General features: G+C 31.9%; 1 protein-coding gene across 1 annotated transcript; it reads left to right on the forward strand.

Annotated features, from left to right (window-relative positions):
• Positions 1–1,495: 1,495 nt before the first annotated feature.
• Positions 1,496–23,792, forward strand: znf362a (zinc finger protein 362a). Its single transcript, XM_073825882.1, has 9 exons — positions 1,496–1,585; positions 9,814–9,877; positions 12,759–13,005; positions 14,533–14,658; positions 16,483–16,828; positions 18,842–19,066; positions 19,144–19,222; positions 21,215–21,373; positions 22,787–23,792. The coding sequence occupies exons 2-9, from the start codon at positions 9,815–9,817 to the stop codon at positions 22,901–22,903; spliced, it is 1,362 nt and encodes a 453-aa protein (XP_073681983.1). The 5' UTR covers positions 1,496–1,585; position 9,814; the 3' UTR covers positions 22,904–23,792.

Raw genomic sequence — 23,792 nt, forward strand, 5'->3', positions numbered from 1 at the left:
ATATATATATATATATATATATATTTTACACACACAAAGATGTCATATGTTATATTATTATTATTTTTATTTATTTATTTATTTATTATTTTATTTATTTTACTTTTTTCAGTTTAAAAGGTTTGGTTTTATTTTTGCTTAAGTATAATCATTCTGATTAGGAATAAATGCATATATAGTTTTTATTAGTTAACATTTTTTGGCATTTTTTGCAATTCTTTTTTTTTTACAAAATAGAAATGTGAAAGATTAAAAAAAAAAAAATATATATATATATATATATATATATATATATATATATATATATATATATATATATAATTTTTTTTTTTGCCTCAAAACTGGCTGAAATATTTTTTAAAATATTTTTTTCCTATTTGTTTAACATGTTTTTAATTTAAATGTTATTTATATATATATATATATATATATATATATATATATATATATATATATATATATATATATTTGTTTATTTATTTCAAGTAACTTTGGGGGGTTTTAATATGTATATATATATACACACAAAGATGTTATATATGTTATTATATTACTATTATTATTATTATTATTATTATTATTTATTTATTTATTTATTTATTTATTTTTTCAGTTTAAAAGTTTAAATTTTTTCTAAGTATAATCATTCTGATCAGGAATGAATGCATATATAGTTTTTATTAGTTTTATTAACATTTTGTTATTTTTTGCCATTCTTTTTTTTTCAATTTTACTTTTTTTTTCTTTTTTGTAAAAAAAAAGTCAAGTTAAACAAAATAGAATATGCTGTCAAATTTTTAATATTTTTTACATTTAAAAAAAAAAAATATATATATAGCCATTTACTGTTGTCTCTTTACAGTTTGTCTATGGCATTGTTTATTATTGTAAACATTGTATTACTCATTTAATTTAAAGTATTATGCTTAAATGATTGATATTTGTTTTGTAGATAGCAGAAATGATAAAAAAAAAATAGTATTTTGATTATGCATGTAAAATACATTTTAAAATGCATCCTAAGATACTGTCAGAGCTGTAACGTAGACAAAAAAGACTAATTCTTCTGATGACTTTATTAGATGTTGCAAGTGGCAAATAATAACTAGCAAATGTGTCTAAAGTTTTGATTACTAGTATATAATGTAGTATTTGTTTGCACATAGTATCTAGTCTATTCATATAAAAATCCAACCTACATTCCAACAGACATACTTTTATAAATAAATGCACTGCAATTCTTCAGTGTTGCTACAAAACAATGTAAAAATTCTACGTCTTTATGAGTGTGATCTATTCTGAGTCATATCTCTGTCTCTGCTCTTCGGAGAAACATATCGTCCTCATAGGACGTTTATAGCATCACAGAATGTTAATAAGTCATGTTTTTAAACGATTATTTTAATGTCGAAGGCACTGATGTGTATTTGATCATATATGGTTTCGCTGTTACAGCGCTGTGCCTGCAGCACCCAGAAGTGAACGGCAGGCGACCCGGAAGGTCTGAACTCCCTCTGAAGGCAAAGCCGAAAGAACATCAGAACCTTTCATTAAATCTAATAAATCCGCCGTCGAGGTGTGCAAGGTACGTCTATCGCGTTCTCTCCATTTTCACGATTGCATAATTTTTTTTTTGACGTTTGCACGATGCACTGAAACGGCGCTAGCAGTCATTCGACTGAGCAAAAAGTTCAAATAAAAGAAAAAAAATCAAAAGGCAGACGCGTGTTGCAACAATGTTGCATCGGCACGCTTGTGCATAATTGCGTCATGATACAAATGTTACATTTTGGTTGGAAAGATGCGCGTCTGCGTTCCATCTGCGTGATTTGTTCGCATCGCATGATTGTTGTAGGAAGTCTCTCGTTTTTTTTTTCCTCTCTCTCTTTTTTTTCTCCTCCAGCCGGGCTATTCAAACCTGCAGATCTAAGTAAACAATCATTCGCGCACTTAATGCAAATAATGCGGCGTTTTACACGTCGCTCCTTTGATCTGATTTCACTGGCTTTCTTTTTGTCTCTCAAAAATTTGGGATCTGCAGAATATGGCGCCCTGTCCTTATAAAAATAAGACAGGCTGCCATTTTTGTTTTCCTTTTGTCTGAAATTTTTAATAAAACTGTCTGAGAATGTGGGAGAGGCAGACACCGGGGACCAGGACTTTCAGAAGCCACGAAACGCGTCCGTTCGCCTTATTTTGCGACTGTTTTTTAATTTGATGTTTGATCAAAGGCGACGTGCTTTAATTGAGAATGATTTCAAGGATGCCGATAGAATAAAAGAAAAAGTTGAGTAAGTTTTATTTCAGTTTGTATCGAAGCCTCAGAGACGTGTCGTTCTAAACCGAAATGCTTGTTTGATATTTACATGTCGTTAAAAGATGCTGGGTGGCTTTAATAGCGTGTTAAATTCTTTTAAAAATAGTTGGGTAGCATGTTTTTCACAGACTTCCCCTCAGCGTCTTTTAAATGTGAAGAAACGGGATGTTAGTTGAAATATGTGTAGATTTAATTTTAAAATGCAGGTTTTAGGTTATTATTGCGTGAATCTGTATTTGTAATGTACACCTAAATAGTACTTACGTGTTTATTTTGAGACATTTACCATTGTAGTACCACCATGAAAATACCTTCAGCATAAAGTGTTGCTTAAAGTGTTGTAGAATCTGCAAAATAAGAGAGATCATACAAAATGCATGTTATTTTTTTATTTAGCACTGACCTGTAAAAGATATTTCACATAAGGCGTTTGCATCTAGTCCACAGGAGAAAATAATAGTTGAATTTATAAAAATGGCCCTGTTTAAAAGTTTACATGCCGTTGATCCACATCTTTTTTTATGATAGTTCACGAGTCCCTTGTTTGCCCTGAACAGTTAAACTGTTCACAAGTTTTTAGGTTTTTCAGCATTTTTGTGTATTTGAACCCTTTCCAACAATGACTATGATTTTGAGATCTATATTTATCACACTGAGGACAAAGTAGCACATACTCATATGCAACTATTACAGAAGGTTCAAACACTCACTGATGCTTCAGAAGGAAGCATAATGCATTAAGAGCTGGGGGGTGAAAACTTTTGAACGGAATGAGGACGTCTACATTTTTCTTATTTTGCCTAAATATCATATTGTTTTTATTTAGTAGGCTACTGCCCTTCAGAAGCTACAGACGATATTTGCATGTTTCCCAGAAGACAAAATAACTCAAATTTACCCTGATCTTCAAATTCCAAAAGTTTTCACCCCCTGCTCTTAATGCATCGTGTTTCCTTCTGAAGCATCAGTGAGTGTTTGAACTCTAAAATAGTTGCATGTGAGTCCCTCAGTTGTCCTCAGTTTTAAAAGATGGATCTCAAAGTCATACAGTCATTGTTGGAAAGGGTTCAAATACACAAAAATGCTGAAAAGCCTGAAGGATCTTTCTGAACAACAGCATGCAGTTTAACTGTCCAGGACAAAAAAGGGACACATGAACGACTCCACTTAAAAAAAACCAGCTGTGGATTATTCAGGTAACAACGCAGTATTTAAAAATCAAGTGTATGTAAACTTTTAAACAGCATTTTTATAAATGTAACTATTATTTTCTCTTGTGAACTATTTGTAAGCATCTTTTATGTGAAGTATTTTATTCAGGTCAGTACTAAATAAACAAAACAAAAAACATGCATTTTGCAAGATACCTCTTAATTTGGTCAAATAATTAACATTTTTCAGATTCTGAAGGTGTATGTAAACTTTTGACTATTTTTTCAAAAAGCTATTTTGCATTTGAAAGCTTGGTGTTTCCTGCCTTTTTAAAATTGTTTGTAAATCTCATAAAAAAAGTTATGCTGTATAATCACCATTTAATCTTTTTGTCAACATGTTTTCTTTTAAATTAGCACAGGTTTTGTCTTTCTTTTTGGAACTGATTGATCATACTTATGCACCTATGCAACCTCAGTGTTTGAGTAAAAAAAAGAACATTTTGTAGATATTTTGTCAGTGTACACTAAAGGTGCATTGCGGCCTACGATGAATCAGTTTCAAAAGAAACACAAAGCATTGATAAGATTGACTCAAATAATATAGCACAAAACATTTATAAGCAATTTTTTTTATAGGCCTGTCATTCTTGACTGAAAATACCACCACCACAACAAAAATTATTTAAAAAAGGGGAAGTTGTTATACTTTGCAGCTTTATTCAAATGACCAGAACGCAGCAGGACTGGATTCTTTGAAGTGGTTGCATTGAACAAACAGGACAATGACGTTCATCTTTCCGCCCGTCTAATCTTTACCTGCATGTTTTTTTTGTCCATTGGGAACTCTGGACCTTTAGAAATGTTTCCATACGGCGTGATTACTTTGGGCGTATCGTTTTCTTGCATTATGTCTATGACACTGTGCTATGAATGTTTTGGCAGTGCTCATGGGTCTTGAGAGTGTTTGACTAAGGGGCCTTGCAGAGAAATTCATTTAGCGGAGCCAAAAATAATAAAAGCGATATGTCCAAATATATGAGCCCAGACCCTGCTGAATATTTCCTTAATGATGCTGAAAGGGTGTCTGTTTCACTTCCTGCTAAAACTGCGGGGTAGAGTTTTCACTTTTCCATATGAATCAGACACATTTACATACAGTATGGATTTGACATTTTTAGGTTTTAACATTCAAATAGCATTGGTTTTAAATTGGGTTTCTGCTTATAAGATTAATGGAAGCCCGTTTCCGCCACCAGTATTATTTCTCAGAATTGCGTCATATTAATTCTTAATTCTGACTTTTTTCAGATCTGTGGGATATAAATGCACAATTGTGAGTTATAAAGTCAGAACTGCAAGATATAAATTTTATTTCTCAGAATTAAGAGTTTATTTTTTGCAATTCTGACTTTATTTCTCAGAAAAAAAGTCAGAATTGTGGGTTTGTATCATGCAACTCTGAGGGGAAAAAAAGTCTAAATTTTGAGATCCATTTGACATGTTTAGGTTTTAACATTCAAATAGCATTGTTTTTAAATCGGGTTTTCTGCTTATAAAATTAATATGGATGCCTGTTTCCGACACTAAATGAAAAGTTGCAATTATGTTTTTTATTTTAATCTCACAAAAATTACTTCTTTTTTTCTTGCAATTGCGAGTTTGCATCTCTCAATTCTGATACTTTTTCTCATAATTGCATCATAAACTCGCAATTCTGACTGTGGTATATAAATGCGCAATTGCGAGTTATGAATGAGATATAAACTTTTTTTCTCAGAATTGGGAGGTTATATTTTGCAATTCTGAAAAAATGTCAGAATTGCAAGTTTGTGTCATGCAACTGAGATCCATTTGACATTTTTAGGTTTTAACATTCAAATAGCATTGTTTTTAAATCGGGTTTTCTGCTTATAAAATTAATATGGATTACCGTTTCCGACACTAAATGAAAAGTTGCAATTATGTTTTTTATTTTAATCTCACAAAAATTACTTCTTTTTTTTTCTTGCAATTGCGAGTTAGCATCTCTCAGTTCTGATACTTTTTCTCAGAATTGCATTATAAACTCGCAATTCTGACTTTTTTTCAGAACTGTGGTATATAAATGCACAATTGCGAGTTATAAATGAGATATAAACTTTTTTCTCAGAATTGGGAGTTTATATTTTGCAATTCTGACTTTATTTCTCCGAAAAAAAGTCAGAATTGCAAGTTGGTATCATGCAACTCTGAGGAAAAAAAGTCTAAATTTTGAGATCCATTTGACATTTTTAGGTTTTAACATTCAAATAGCATTGTTTTTAAATCGGGTTTTCTGCTTATAAAATTAATATGGATTACCGTTTCCGACACTAAGTGAAAAGTTGCAATTATTTTTTTTATTTTAATCTCACAAAAATTACTTTTTTTTCTTGCAATTGCGAGTTTGCATCTCTCAATTCTGATACTGTTTCTCAGAATTGCATCATAAACTCGCAATTCTGACTTTTTTTTCAGAACTGTGGTATATAAATGCGCAATTGCGAGTTATAAATGAGATATAAACTTTTTTCTCAGAATTGGGAGTTTATATTTTGCAATTCTGACTTTATTTCTCAGAAAAAAAAGTCAGAATTGCAAGTTGGTATCATGCAACTCTGAGAAAAAAAAGTCTAAATTTTGAGATCCATTTGACATGTTTAGGTTTTAACATTCAAATAGCATTGTTTTTAAATCAGGTTTTCTGCTTATAAAATTAATATGGATTACCGTTTCCGACACTAAATGAAAAGTTGCAATTATGTTTTTTATTTTAATCTCACAAAAATTACTTTTTTTTTTTTTCTTGCTATTGCGAGTTTACATCTCTCAATTCTGATACTTTTTCTCATAATTGCATCATAAACTCGCAATTCTGACTGTGGTATATAAATGCACAATTGCGAGTTATAAATGAGATATAAACTTTTTGTCTCAGAATTGGGAGGTTATATTTTGCAATTCTGAAAAAAAGTCAGAATTGCAAGTTTGTGTCATGCAACTGAGATCCATTTGACATTTTTAGGTTTTAACATTTAAATAGCATTGTTTTTAAATCGGGTTTTCTGCTTCTAAGATTTATATGGAAGCCCATTTCCGCCACTAAATAAAAAGTCACAATTTACTTTTTAATTTTTATCTCATAAAAATGACTTTTTTCTTGCAATTGCGAGTTTACATCTCTCAATTCAGATATTTTTCGTCAGAATTGCATTTTATCAGAACTGTAGAATAATAAATGCACAATTGCGAGTTATAAAGTAAGAATTGTGAATTATAAACGAGATATAAACTTTATTTCTCACAACTGGGAGTTCATATTTTCTCTATTTTCATAGTTTCTGTTTTCTTTTTTCTCCGAAAAAAAAGTCAGAATTGCGAGCTTGTATCATGCAACTCTGAGGGAAAAAAAAAAGTCAAAATGTTGAGATCCATTTGACATTTTTAGGTTTTAACATTCAAATAGCATTGTTTTTAAATTGTGTTTCTGCTTATAAGATTAATGGAAGCCCGTTTCCGCCACTAAATAAAAAGTCGCAATTACCTTTTTTAATTTTATCTCACAAAAATTATTTTTTTTTTGCAATTGAAGTTTTTTTTGTCTCAGAATTGTGTCATATAAACTTGCAATTCTGACTTTCTTCTCAGAACTGAGGGATATAAATGCACAATAGCAAGTTATAAAGTCAGAATTGCGAGATATAAACTTTATTTCTCAGAACTGGGAGTTTATATTTTACAATTCTGACTTTATTTCTTAGTAAAAAAGTCAGAATTGCGAGTTCGTATCATGCAACACTGAGAAAAAAAAGTCAGCATTGTGAGATAAGTCGCAATAACCTTTTTATTTTTTATTCAGTGGCTAAAACAGGCTTCCATATATTAATTATAAGACCAACATAATCTGAAAAGGTTTGTATCATCACAGCGAATGCTTTTTTTATTTTGCCATCATGATGCAAGCAATGCAACTAACAATATTCAAAGTGCCTTGCTTTAGGAAGATGCCATTTGTTGGATTTTCCCAACGAGCGTCATGTTGAGTTTGGCAGTTTTGAGTAATCTGCTGTGGGTGTGTGAACAAACATTGTGGGTTTGCTCCAAAGGCTTGTTCTGTGTTGTATCATATTCATATCACTGTGTCACGAATAATACTAAGTAATGTGCTGATGCTTTTAAAGGCACAGTCTGCATTCAGTACGAGTATTAAGACTTAAAAGCCTTTGAATAATGGCAGTGATTCACTATCACTATGATCGAGCTTTACTCTAATTCAGTACATGAGACAGTACATGATCCTAGTGTTTGATTCAGAAAGAATTACGCATTTTAAGGTTAAAATTAATCCTAAATCCACTTGCCTGGTCATATTATTGATGATTCACCAGTGTATCTTAGTTCAAATAAAACTACTGTCTTAAAGTTGACACAAAAAAAAAACATTTCATGAAAACACGTTCACCCTCAGGCCATCCAAGATGTAGATGAGTTTGTTTCTTTATGGGAACAGGTTTTAAGAAATGTATTATATCACATGCTCACCAATGGATCCTATGCAGTGAATGGGTGCCGTCAGAATGAGAGCTGATAAAAACATCACAGTAATCCACACCACTCCAGTCCATCAATTTACATCTTGAAAAGCCAAAACTGCATGTTTGAAAGAAACGAGTCCCATCACAAAGATGTTTTTAAACTTCAAACTGTTGCGTCTGGCCAAAATACGATTCCATAATACCTGCATAACCTGTTGTTCTCTTTCATCAAAATCAACCCACATATTTGTTTTGGATGGTTTTTGACTGTTTTGGCTTGGAAACAGTGCTTGATCTGTGCATATATCTCTCCTAGACGAGTTTTACACTTGAGAATGCAATATGTTAGATTATAGAAAACTAATATTTAAGGTGTAAGCAATGGTTCTTAATAATGGATTTATTTCTTGCAAACACACATCTTTTAAATTCAAGTGGTGTGGATTTCTTGTGGATTATTATGATGTTTTTATCAGCTGTTTGGACTCTCATTCTGACGGCACCCATTCACTACAGAGGATTTATTGGTGAACAAGTGATGTAATGTTACATTTCTCCAAATTTATTGAAGAAATCATCTCACCTATGAGTGAATTTTTTTGCAAATTTTCATTATTGGGTGAGCTATTCGTCATTTTTGGGTTAGCTAGTTTTGTTTTTATTTTTATTTTTCTTGAACATCTTGTTTTACTCTTAAGGCGAGACACTGCAGGTGAATTGGGTAAAAAAAAAAGAATAGTTATTACCTTACTTACCCAGTTAATTGATTACATTGATAATTGCAAAAAATTCTAGTTTTCTAAAATGTTAGGTTTAAATATGCAAATGAGCCATTATATAATGAAATATGTGCTAATTTGCATACATTTCTAGTACAAAAATCTAAACACTGGTTGAAGTCGGTTTCAAAATTCTTGTTTAATTTTTGACATATTACAGTCAAATGTTTTTACAGAGGGGCTTTTGGGTATCTCATTTTGAAAACTTAGAACAGACAGAAAATGATTTTTATTATTTTTTTTTTGTAACCTTCAGGATATACATGGGAATAAAAATGTAAACTTTGGTGTGTGTAAGTGCTACTGAAGTGGAGATTTATGGCTCAGTGTAAGAGAAAAAACTCATTTTGAGAAAACGGCCTTTAAAAATATGTATTGTAATTGAAATCTTTTGACACAAATAGATAAAGTGCTATAAAGGAAACACTTAACAGTGTCTTTTGGGTGTTTTCTTTCCACTAGTCTGGAAAGAACACTTTATGAAACACCAAAAAGCCCAAAATCTGTTTTTGCTTGCAGTATCTCCCCTTAAATATGTAAATATGTCACTTTATGGAAATTAAAAGGGTTTGTGAATGTCATGTTTTTTAACCAGATCTGCATTGCTAATCAATAAATAATCATGGGAGGTCAGACTTAATCTATGCAATGTATTTTTACACATTAGTGAGAAATTGTGCATTTTTGTGAAACGCCCAACAGCCATAGTGTGATTTTTTTTTTTTTTTAAAGGCTGTTACCTTCATGTGGTGCGTTTTGGCCCTAGTCAAGCATTGCAACCTTAAGATCCTGCTGCATAATTTTCCCCCAAAAAACTTTTAGTCATTATCAATCATTATTGCCTTTATCTTTGAATCTCTCAGCGATAAGTGATTCAAATTAAATATGCAGTCCCGAAATCCATTTAATTTGTTCTCGGCTTGGGATTGGTCACATAAAAGTCACTTAACGGTGAATGATGTAAAACTAAAGCATCGTTAATCAAGCATGACTCTGTGTGTGTGTTTCAGAATGGCGGAACCTCGATTTAATAATCCATACTTCTGGCCTCCTCCACCATCTATTCCTGGTCAGGTAAGAAAAACGAACATGCATCATTAAACAGATTTCATTAATCCTTGTGTTTTATCTAAAAAGTAACTGAATCAATGATTTACTTTAGTTTAGCACTAGGCTTAATCTTTGTCTGGACAATTAAATCTTTATTGTTTACTAGTTGTCTTAAGTAGCAGATAAGAGCACCAACAAGCTAAAGTTTAGAGTTTAAACACGTCTTATCTTTCTCGGGACCATTAAAACTTTAACCCTAGAAAGCCTACTGTATCAAATTTCACAATCTACTACATGCTTTCTGTCATCCGATTGGTAGTTAATACTTATAATTAGCTTGTGGTTCACTGGTCTGGTCTGATTTTTATAGAGTAAGCATAAGAATAACTTTTATATTGTTAGTAATATTTTAAGATGAGCACTGAAGCAACTTACGTTTACTTGATTATCCATATATAATTTTTCAGAAAAATCATGTTAAAATGTATCAAATCTGATCACCAAGCATTTGAGGAATGTTTGTTTGTTCATCTCTCAAGTAGGGGTGGGTGATATGACCAAAATCTTATATTGTGATATGAGTCATTTTATTTCATGGTCACGATATATATATCACAGTATAGTTATTTTTGCTTTAAATAAGGTCTTTATGATATCAGCATTTTAGATACCATAGAAATTTCATAATTCTTGTCAATATTACAAACTAAAACTAACAAAAAAACTAATTACAAGCAATGGGACAAAAAATTAATTGCAACTTTTTTTGTCTTACAATTCTAACTTTTTTTTCCCTCAAAATTGTGTAATACAAACTCATAATTCTGACTTTTTTTCACAAAATTGCATGATATAAACTTACAATTGTGATTTCTAAAGTCTTTTTTTTTTCAGAATTTACCTGACATAGACAATTCGTTCTTTATAACATGCAATTGCGAGTTAAGTCCGAATTGTAAGATATCATTTTTTTTTTTTTTTTTCTCAAAATTAAACTTTATAACTCTCAATTGCGAGTTTATATCTCTCAATTCTGAGGAAAAAGGAATAAACTCACAATTGCTTGCGGTTGAGTTTATTTATTGCAACTGAGTTGATGTCACATAATTCTGAGAAAAAAAGTCAGAAGTCAAAGAATTATTTCTTGTTGACTTTATTTCTCAGAATTGCTATAATTCAGACTATAATTCTGTGAAAAAAGTCAGAGTTGTGAGTTTGTGTCATGCAGTTCTGAGAAAAAAGTCAGAATTGCAAGATATAAACTCCCAATTTTGTTGTTAGACTGCTGTCACTTTAAGAGCTACCTAGATCCAATATACTGTTACATGTGTATTTTCTTTCTCAGCTGTTTGCTTTCGCTTAAGACCTAAATTACTGTGTTTACAAATATACTTACAAAGATGGGAATTTTAACACATAGAAGTGTGTGTATTTAATCGTTCAAGGCCTATAAAGCAGCAAAAATAACTCTGTTTAATACTCCCACGTTCTGTGAGTGTTTCCAAATCCACTGTTGCTACAAGTTTTTTTTTTTTTCATGTCCGCGAATTGAAGCGGCCCTAATAATAAGATATTTAGCCCCCTGCAATGTGAATTTTACGAGGGGAACCCCACCAAAAACAAACAACCTTGAAATGAGATTGGGCTAGATTTGAGTAGCAATTGGGAAAGCTTTTTTTTTTTTTTTGTGAAAACCTGGCAACCCTGATGAGCACCGAAAAGCTACATTTTCAGCATCATTACTCCAGCCTTCACTGTGACAGGATCCTTCAGAAATCATTCTAATATGCTAATTTGCTGTTCAATAATTTTTTTTAAATTATTATTAACATTTATTACAGCTTTGTACATTTTTGTCAGGATTCTCTGAGGAATTTTTATTGTTATTATTTATTTTATTTATTTATTTATTTTGGGTGTGAAAGAAATTATAGAAATGAATACTTTTATTTAGCAAGGATGCTTTAAATTGATCAAAAGTGATGATAAAGAAATTTATAAAGTTATTTGTCAAAATTATAAAGAACTTCCCATTCATCAAAGAAACCTGAAAAAATTCTACTCGGCTGTTTTCAACATAACAATAAATGTTTTTTGAGCAGCAAAATATTAGATGCTAAAAGTTCAGTTTTGAAATCACAGGGATTAATTAACTTTTACAATATATCCATATAATAAACAGTTATTTTAAATATTAAAAATACTTCAAAATTTAACTGTTGCTGTACATTGGATTAAATAAATGCAGGCTTGGTGAGCAAGGCAAGTTTATTTATATAGCACATTTCACACACAATGGTAATTCAAAGTGCTGTAAATAAGAGGAATTAAAATCATGATATAAAAATTAATAATAATAATCACAACAATAAAAACAGAGAATTTAAAGAACATTTAAAAATTGATTTAAAATTAATTAACCCATTAAAAATGATTATACATAAAATAATGCAATCTGTCCGGAGCAGGAGAGGTTTCTTTAAAAAATTAAAAATCCTACTTTAAAACTAATAAAGTACAGTGATAACTGATATTTATATTCATTTTATGTAAGTAGTATGTTATACTATTAAAATATCTCATTGATTTACATTATAAGCAATCACAACTTAATCTTTTTTTTTTTTTTTGGTCATATAAATATCAGCATTTGCACCAAATTGCATATTTTGAGCCTTTGAGCTCAATATTATTACTGTATTACACTAGTAAAGCCTAATGTATCTAATATAATATTTCATCTGAAAGTTTCCATTTCACAAACCCAATTTTTCTGACTTGTTTCGTATGTCAGGCTTTACAGGATTAAACGCATGTTCCTCTCCTCATGTCAGTAGTTCAGAACCAGTAGGATTTATACCATCTGCTTGTTCTAATCTCACTTTTCCCCTTTATCCCCCCCCAGTTGGATAACCTTGTGCTGATCAACAAGATCAAAGAACAGCTCATGGCGGAGAAAATCAGACCTCCACACCTGCCGCCCACTTCTGTCCCTTCCCAGCAGCCCTTGCTGGTGCCATCCACTGTCACAGAAGGCGGGCAGCACAACTTATCGACGCCCAAATTGCAGCAGATGCCGGGACTCCACGTTCACAGCACCACCCAGCCCGACATCGCCCTACACGCACGACCCGCCTCCAGCACCGTCGCAGGTACCTTCTACACCACACAGCACATATCTGCTCACTTGACTTTCAGAACTAAAATGTACAGATAATTTACTCACCCCTTGTCATCCAAGATGTTCATGTCTTTCTTTCTTCAGTCGTAAGGAAGGATGCTTCTCCATATAGTGGACTTCTATGGTGCCCAAGAGTTTGAACTTCCAAAATGCAGTTTAAATGCAGCTTCAAAGGGCTCTAAACGATCCCAGCCGAGGAAGAAGGGTCTTATCTAGTGAAACGATTAGTTATTTTTCTGAAAAGAATTACAATTTGTATATTTTTTTTCACTCAAATGCTCATCTTGTCTAGCTCTGCCTGAACTCTGTGTATTCCGATTCAAGACAGTTAGGGTATGTCTAAAAACTACCATCTCATTTTCTCCTCCAACTTCAAAATCATCCTACATTGCTGTTTTACCTTTTTTTTTTGTAAAGGGCATGTGACTTTCTTTGCACGTTCACTTTGTAAACACTAGGTTGATACTTCTACAGCGATGTAGGATGATTTTGAAATTGGAGGAGAAAATAAAATGCGAGTTTTTTGACATACCCTAACTGTACCGACACAGAGTACGCATGCACATCGCAGAGCTAGACAGGACGAGCATTTGAGGTTAAAAAGTATATAAATTGTCCATTTGTTTAGAAAATGACCAATCGTTTTGCTAAATAAGACCCTTCTTCCTCAGCTGGGATTGTTTAGAGACCTTTGAAGCTGTGTTGAAACTGCATTTTGGAAGTTCAAACCCGCAGGCACCATAGAAGTCCACTATATGGAGAGTAATCCTGAAATGTTTAGTAGAAAGACATGAACATCTTCAAGGGCTTCAAAGGGCTCTAAACAATCCCAGCCAAGAAAGAAGGGTCTTATTTAGCAAAACGATTGGTCATTTTCTAAACAAATGGACAATTTATATACTTTTTAACCTCAAATGCTCGTCTTGTCTAGCTCTGCTATGTGCATGCGTACTCTGTGTCAATACAGTTAGGGTATGTCAAAAAACTCCCATCTTATTTTCTCTTCCAATTTCAAAATCCTCCTACCTCGCTGTAAAAGTATCAACCTAGTGTTTACAAAGTGAACGTGCAAAGAAGGTCACACGCCCTTTAAAAAAAAAGGTAAAATGCCAATGTAGGATGATTTTGAAGTTGGAGGAGAAAATAAGACGGGAGTTTTTCAGCATACCCTAACTGTCTTAAACCGGAATACACAGAGTTGACAGAGCTAGACAAGATGAGCATTTGAGGTTAAAAAGTATATAAATTGTCAATTTCTTTTAGGAAATAACCGATCGTTTCACTAGATAAGACCCTTCTTCCTCGGCTGGGATCGTTTAGAGCTCTTTGAAGCTGCATTTAGGAAGTTCAAACTTGAAGGCACCATAGAAGTCCACTATATGGAGAAGCATCCTGAAATGATTTCCTCAAAAGAAAAATTTGTTACGACTGAAGAAACAAAGACATGAACATCTTGGAACTAATCCTTTAATACTAATTGTGCACATAATGTTGGCAGGTCGTATTCTGGGTGACGTAAACTTGAATCTGGACGATAAAACCGCTATCAAAGCAAGAGGATTGTGGGAAGACTGGCATTTGCGGCAAATCATAGACCAGCCGTCCAGAGCGAATCATCTGTCAGGTATGTGAAAGCAAATTGTTTTATGCAAATATGTTTGAGCTGCGATAGTGGTGTGCGATAAATCGTAATTGTTGTTTTAACGATGTGCAATTTGGCATTATCGAGTATATGGCACAAAACAAACAAAACACACCTACAGTGCACGAATAATGTTACATTATGTGATGAAGTCTAGTAAGTGTGCATTTAGAGTGCGTTCCTTCACTACAAGATTCAGTCTATTAAAATGCATTTAGAATGATCACATAATTCAAGATATGGGGGCTGAAAATGTATATATTTATATCATTTCATATAGTTAATATCACACATAGAGTGCTGTTTTTTCCTTCAATAATCAGCATGACTACAAATGTGATATTGAATATACAACATTTTAATAAACAAGAAGTTCATTTTAAAAGACTAAAAGGCAGCATATTTTCTGTTTTTGCTCAATTTTGCCAACAAAAATCATTCCAAACACAGCCACAGAACCGTTTTGTGTCTCTGAACCACATGACAGCGTTTCGTTCCTGAATGAATCAAACATTTAATTGATTCGGTTCAATCGCAATGACTCGCTTATTAACGGTTGTTCAAAGTATCTTTTCATTTTTCAAATAATTTAAAATAAAGCTGCATTAACATGTATAAATACATCTAAATGCCACTTCATATGCAACATCTGCAAAGATGAATTTTGTTGATACTGGTTTAATTTGAGCCTAAATGCATTATCATTCTAATTGACTGATTAAAAGTAAGTATTTGACAGGAAATATGATGCACACTTTAAAAAACATGGCTTTATAAAGGTACCAATGCCCATAAAAGGTAAAAATCTATTTAGACTCATTGGAAAAGAATAATTTCTATCACTGCTGTGACCTGATCACACAGACTATGAAGAATATCCAAACCGTTAGGAGACAGTTTGGTCGTCCTTAAGCACAATAACACACACAGCAAAATATCGTCTAATTATCGTTATCGATAAAATCCCAGAAATATCGAGCTATTATTTTTTTTGTTAATATCGCACACCCCTAAACTGCGATATACGTTAATAGAAAATAAAAATATGCTGAATTTACTCACCCTCAGGCCATCCAAGATGTAGATAAGTTTGTTTCTTCATCAGATTTGGAGATTTTGGAGAAAAGTAGCATCACTTGCTCACCGATGGATCCTCTGTAGTGAATGGGTGCCGTCAGAATGAGCTGTCCAAACAGCTGATTAAAAATCCACAAGTGCTCCACACCACTTCAGTCCATCAGTTAACATCTTGTGAAGCGAAAAGCTGCGTGTTTGTGAGAACACTAATACTAAATACTAAGACATTTTACCTTTTTAAACCATCACTTCTGGCCCAAATTTGAGTCCATAATCCATAATATGCACAGATAAAACATTAGTGTGGATTACCAATGGATCCTTTGCAGTGAATGGGTGCCGTCAGAATGAGTGTCCAAACAGCTGATAAAAACATCACAATAATCCACACTAATGTTTTATCTGTGCATATTATGGATTATGGACTCTTATTTTGGCCAGAAGTGATGTTCAAAAAGGTCAAATGTCTTAGTAATGTGTTTGTTTCTCACTTCACAAGATGTTAATTGATGGACTGAAGTGGTGTGGATTATTGGGATGTTTTTATCAGCTGTTTGGACTCTCATTCTGACGGCACCCATTGACCGCAAAAGATCCATTGGTGAACATGCTACGTTCTCCAAATTTGTTCCCATGAAGAAATAAACTCATCTACATCTTGGATGCTCTGAGGGTGAGTATTTTTTCATTTTTGGGTGAGCTGTTCTTTAAAGTGAGCTTTATTTTCAGGACTGTCACTGACGTCTTCTCGTACTGCCAACCACAACACGACAGAAAGCGGGACGCCGACCACCCCGACCACTCCGACCACCAGCAGTCAGACGCGTCATGGTGGCATTCCTTCCCCAAACCTCATCTCAGGACTGTCCTGCGGGCCGGGGATGGACGTTATCAAAAACAGCGGAGGACTGGCAGGACTGCTGGGTCCTCCTCCCAAGAGCATAGGACGAGGTCGCAAAAAGATCAAAGCTGAAAACCCCTCTGGGCCGCTCTTAGTCGTTCCCTACCCAATCCTGGCCTCTGGAGCCGACCAATCAACTGTCAGCATCACTGCCAAAGAGGGCAAAACCTACAGGTACAACTTTATTATTATTACTATTACTCAATATAAACATTTAGATAGATTAGCTGTCATGTTTCAGTATGTTTACTGCATGCATTTCTTTTGCATATAAATATGGTGTGTCAAGACTTGCCTCAAACAGTAGAGCATGCTGCTTGCAACACCAAAGTCATGGGTTTGATTCCCAGGGAATGCATTAACTGATAAATTCTATAATTTGCATGCGACTCAAGTCAGTTTTGAACATGTCTGCCAAATGCATAAATCTAAATAGGGCTGCATGATTTGGAAAAAATGGAATTGCTATATTTCTGTTAAAAAGTGCAATTGAATTATTATTTATTATTATTTATTTGTTTTTGCACAAATTGGCCAAAAATGTGATTTATACATCAATTTGCTAATTTGGTATTTTGATATCTTTATTTTGTAATAAAAGTAGTTTTAAATAATTTATTACTATTATTATTATTATTATTATTATTATTATTATTATTATTATTATTATTATTAGTGATAATATTAAACAGAATTTATAATATTGCTGATGTAATATTTTAGTGTAAAATAAAAATCAGGAAAATCAATTTTAATTTTAATCTTATATATATATAATTTTTTTTTTTTAAATAATTAATATTTTTTGCTGTGTTTCTGTTAAAATTGCAATTAAATAAATTAATTAATTAATTTATTTATTTTGGGAACAATTTAGCCAAAAATGTTGCGATTATACATCAATTTGATATTTTTCTGATATTTTTATTTAGTAATAATAGTACAAATTATTTATTCGAATTTTTATGAATATTATTTTAAAAATAATTATTTTTTATTATTGCTGATGTAATATTCCAGTTTAAAATAAAAATCAACAAAAGCCATAAAAAAATATCTTTTATTTATTTTTTTATTAATCATATAGCCCTAAATGTAAATATTTTTATATTAATATTTTGCTATTTTTTTGGCCAAAAATGTTATTGACATGATTAAACATGAAGTTGATTTTTTTTATTTAGTAATAATAATAATAATCTTCTTCTTATTATTATTATTATTATTATTATTATTATTATAAATATGAAACAAAATGCTGAGTATTGCTGATGTAATATTTCAATGTTAAATAAAAATCTAGAAAAGCCATATTGCACTTTCCATTTTATTTTGATTATTCTTACAGCTCCAAATATTATTATTTTTCTAATAATATGCTATTTTTTCTGTTAAAAAGTGCAATTGAAATTAAATATTTATTCATTTATTTAGGAAACAATTTGGCCAAAAATGTTGTTATTGTACATCAATTGGCTATTTTTATTTATTAATAATAGTAATTTGTTATTGTTGTTGTTGATATTATTACAAAATAAAATATTCAACAAAATGTGGAATATTGCTGATGTAATATTTCGTTGTAAAATAAAAACCAAGAACAGCCATAAAAGAACAGCTTAATTACAATTTCTGTTTTATTTTGATTAATCAGACAGTCCTAAATGTAAATATTTTGCTAATAATACATTTTGCTTTTTCTGTTACAAATTGCAATTTGATATTTATTTTGGGAAAATTTGGCCTAAAATGTTGTGATTATGCATCAATTTGATATGTTTTCTGATATTTTGATTTAGTAATAATGTAATATTAATTTATTATTATTATTATTAAACAAAATGGGGAATATTGCTGCTTCATTGTAAAAAAAAAAAAAAAAAGATCTAGAAAATAAAAGTCATGTGCAAATTTCCATGTATTTTGATTAATGTAAATATGGCAATATCAAATGTCATTGGTTTCAATGTGTCTCATCTTGGTTTGATCTCTTAATCCAAACACAAATCGAATTCCCTTCCCCTACAGGTGTGTTTTCATTTTTTTTTTTTTTTGGCTCCAAACTGCAGTTTATGTCACTTTAATTGCTTTCATACAATTTCGGATTTTACTGGCCCACATAACCAATGCTCCAAACCCTGTGTTTTCGAAAAAAAATAATAAAGATTATTTGCATTTATCTTGCAGATGTAAAGTGTGTCCGCTGACGTTCTTCTCCAAGTCGGACATGCAGATCCACTCCAAGTCCCACACCGAAGCAAAGCCACACAAGTGCCCTCACTGCACCAAGTCTTTCGCTAACGCATCCTACCTGGCCCAACACCTGCGCATTCACCTGGGAGTGAAGCCGTATCACTGCTCCTACTGCGAGAAAACCTTCCGCCAGCTCTCACACTTACAGCAGCACACCAGGTAACTCTTCAGCCGCAGTTCATGAACTTCAGGTTTTGATATTGTCATCACATTTTGCTTGCCTTGTTTGCACACAGAATCCACACAGGCGATCGGCCATATAAATGTCTCCAACCAGGCTGTGAAAAGGCTTTTACGCAGCTCTCCAATCTGCAAGTAAGACCCAATTATGTATTTCTTTGCAATAGTTCACATACTTCATTAAATAGTATTTTGTGTTTTCATAGTTTTGTAGGGCTGCCGCTAACGACTCTTTGTATCCATCGACTAATTAATCGATTATTCTAAATGACTAATTTCCCACAAAAAAATCAACAACTTAAGAACATTTTATTTTTAACAAAATCAATTAATTGGAGATGCTTTTGATTAATACAGTTTAATGAAACCATTAAAATGGAATCCAGAAAAGTAATGGAAAAGAATTAGGTAAAAATAAACTGTAAAACTCAATTAATTAGACAGACTTTTTGATAATGTAAAAATAATGAATAAAAATGAATTTCATAGGGCCCTATAAGTGTAATAATTTTTTGTGTGGTAATATAAATTGATGTAAGTAAACAATAGTCTTTAAAACCCCTTAACTGTCACCATCCGCTCTGTGGGATGCCCAAGTTTACTTCACCATTTTACAAATAACAAACTATATGTGACCCTGGACCACAAAACCAGTCTTAAGTCGCTGGGTATATTTGTAGCAATAGCCAAAAATACATTGCATGGGTCAAAATTATTGATTTTTCTTTTATGTCAAAAATCATTAGGAAATTAAGTAAAGATCATGTTACATTAAGATTTTTTGTAAAATTCCTACTGTACACCTATCAAAATGTAATTTTTGATTAGTAATATGCATTGTTAAGAACTTAATTTGGACAAATTTAAAGGTGATTTTCTCAGTATTTAGATTTTTTTGCACCCTCAGATTCCAGATTTTCAAATAGATGTATCTCAGCCAAATACTGTCCTATCCTAACAAACCATACATCATTATTTATTGAGCTTTCATATGATGTATATAACTCAGTTTTGTCAAATTTAACCTTATGACTGGTTTTGTGGTCCAGGGTCACATATATCGTTGGGAAGGTCTAAGGCTCCTAAATAGATATATTGAATTATTCTGGTGTTACAAATTATGTACGAAAAATAATAGATAAATTTATGACAAGAGTGCACCTCAAAAATCTACTTCATAACAGGAGTTCTGACCTTTGTCACAAACAGACTTTCTCATTGCCTTTTTCCCTATCACACTTGAGGAAATGATATATCAGTTGACAACTTAAAATCTCAAAATTCATCCTCTGAAAGCCATTTTAAAATCAGACATTGCGTTAACATGGAAAATGTACATCAAAATCATATTACAAAATGTTTTCGTTCATGAATTATAAAAATGTAAGTTTGAATTGTTCATTTTCACGTCTATGTTTAAAAATGGCAGTGACAGTTAAGGGGTTAAAATGACTTAATATACATGTGACCCTGGACCACAAAACCAGTCTTAAGTCGCTGGGGTATATTTGTAGCAATAGCCAAAAATACATTGTATGGGTCAAAATTATTGATTTTTCTTTTATGCCAAAAATCATTAGGAAATTAAGTAAAGATCATGTTCCATGAAGATTTTTTGTAAAATTCCTACTGTAAACCTATCAAAATGTAATTTTTAATTAGTAATATGCTTTGTTAAGAACTTAATTTGGACAACTTTAAAGGTGATTTTCTCAGTATTTTGATTTTTTTGCACCCTTAGATTCCAGATTTTTAAATAGTTGTATCTCGGCCAAATATTGTCCTATCCTAACAAACCATATATCAATAGAAAGCTTATGTATTGAGCTTTCATATGATGTATATATCTCAGTTTTGTCAAATTTTACCTTATGACTGGTTTTGTGGTCCAGGGTCACATATATAATAGCAATGAGTTAATAATAATTAGTTCAAATAAAGAATCAAAAGCAAGAAATCATTTTTATTGCACAAAACTTTTAAAACGACAAATTGCGACAGCCCTATAGTTTTGGCATAACTAGATTTTTCAATCCAGATTTCTCTCTGTCAGCTGTGCTTGTGTCAGTGTTGAATCAGTCCCTGCTGTCATCTGTTTTTGTGTGTAATGAGAGCTTTGTGTTGCAGTCTCACCAGAGATCACATAATAAAGACAAGCCTTACAAGTGCTCCAACTGTTACCGTGCTTACTCTGACTCGGCCTCCCTCCAAATCCACCTTTCGGCTCACGCAATCAAAAACGCCAAGGCTTTTTGCTGCAGCATGTGTGGTCGAGCCTACACCTCAGTGAGTACTACAGCATTCATCACACTGATTCCTCCATCATCTTGTGTTTAGTGGAGTGGGATGTGGTAGCTGTTCTCAAACCTTCAGACCAAGAACCATTTTTATGGAGATGATGTGCCATGCAGTATTCTATAAAATCCAAAACATCTATTTTCTTCGTTGTGCTGATTCTTTTATAATTAATATGCATGCAGAATTTATAGACTTGCAAAAACTCAGGGTATGTTTACATAACAAAAATATTTTTCATTTTCATTTTTGTTAAAATCCTGTTGACTGTTTTTATTATTTTTATTAGGTTTTGTTTTTTAATGGCCATTAAGTTTTTTTAGTTTTTTTTTTCAGTTCTATTTTAATTTAGTACATCAAATTAAACTAAATTAAAATGATATGATTTTTTTATATGTTTTATTTCAGTTAACAAATAAATAAATATATAAAGAAAGAAAATAAATCATTTTTAAATAAAAAGTTTTCCTTTTTAATTAAAAAAGGGGGTCAAATAAACAGCCAATGGGAAAAGAAAAAAATATATATACAATTTGACACACTGTGAGACCATTTAAAAAATAAATGAATAAAAATGTTTTAATATATATATATATATATATATATATATATATATAGTTAGATTATATTTATTTTATTTCATTTTTTATTATAATTTTTTTATTTCAAAAGTTTTAATACTTCATATAGACATATACATAGTTATAGTTTCTATATAGTTTCTGTTGAGTTTCTGTACTGCAGAAATTTATTTCTTATTGTACCGTTTCTGAACAACTAATATACATTATACATTATTTATACTGAAATACATTTATTTCTAAAGTGTTAGTTACTGTACTACAGAAATAATATTATAGTTTAAATTAAAAAATATATATTTTTCCTTAAACAATTTTTTGTTGTCTGTTTTAATTATTTTTTTTTTAATGTCTATATAGTTTTTCTTTTCTTTTTATTTCAGTTTTCAATGATAAATGTTGCCTGGCCAGCTAGCTGAAACAAAATAAGTGTGGGGATTTTTATATTTTATTTCAGTAACTTTTTTTCAGTAACAAAAATTAAAAAAGTAGTTTTAGTAAACAGTAAACTATAATAACCCAAAACCAAACCCAATAACCAGTACCAAAGTTTGATGTGGCATTTCTTACATGCTGACATTACGTTTTTATTTTAAATATTTAAAGTAATTTATTTAAATATTTAATTATATTTCAACAAAAAAAAAAGTCCATAGTAGTACCACATTCAGATCTTTTCTCACATGCCCTAAAAATAAAAACAAAAGAAAAAAAAGTCCATTTCTGATTTTAATCCATATGTGAATGCAGTTTTACAATAATTTTTTGTTCTTCTCCTTGATTCATGAACTCATCTAATACGTTATATAATGTCTCTTTCCAGGAGACCTACCTTATGAAACACATGTCTAAGCACACGGTGGTAGAACATCTGGTGAGTCAACACTCGCCGCAAAGGACCGAATCGCCCAGCGTTCCCGTTCGCATTTCCCTCATCTGAGACCCTGGTCCCGCTCTCGCTCGCTCGGTCAGTCTTTCCCAATCTTGGCATAAGCGAGCGAAATCGCCTGTTCTCGGTGGTTTGCCATTTATTTTGTTTGTGTGTTTGTTCGTTTGTTTTAGTTCTTGAGAACATTCCGACATGTATTAGACTGTGTGGATAGAGGCTCAAAACACAGCAGCAGCGCTTTAGGAAGTTTCTATTACACACATTCCTCGTCTCCGACTCGTTGTTGAGTTGAGAGGGAATAATCGGGAAATCCAAAGATGGTTTCACAGCACTTTCAGGCCACACAGTTTTGGCTTTAAACGTTTCTGGTCTGTTATGACAATAAAGGCATTGCTCTTGGCAGCTAAACGTTTTGGGACTTGTAGGAATTATGCATTAGGAAATCAGAAGACATACGTTGTATGTTTTTAAGCTTGGACCAAGTCCAGTACCTCCTCTCATATTTTTCTATGCTGTCTGGGACAAAAAAAAAATCCCCTTCTTTTGGGCAACTCAAAGTTGGATCTTGTGTTTTGATAATGTCAATCATTCATATTAAAACATTTCCTCGCTTGTAGGGAAATCATACTGAAAATAGCTTTAGCATTAAAGTTGACTTCTCAAGAGGACTGTTATAAATCTGACTTTATAGACAAATCAGCGCATTTAGATGTTTTCCAAGATGGTGCCAAAAATGGAATATGAAAATGGCGAAAAATTCTGATGATTCAGAATAGCATTTAAAACGTACGCTTTAAAAAGTGTAAACCTGCGACGATTCATGTTACGGATGTCAGCATGCATTTGACACTGAAATGTCCAGACTATTATATTTTGCATTAAAGAAAATGAAGATTAGAATTTTTTTTTTTTTTTTTTTTTTTTGCCTAAGAGGCAGTAT

This window comes from Garra rufa, chromosome 20 (genome assembly GCF_049309525.1).
Source record: "Garra rufa chromosome 20, GarRuf1.0, whole genome shotgun sequence".
Classification (NCBI taxonomy): domain Eukaryota; kingdom Metazoa; phylum Chordata; class Actinopteri; order Cypriniformes; family Cyprinidae; genus Garra; species Garra rufa.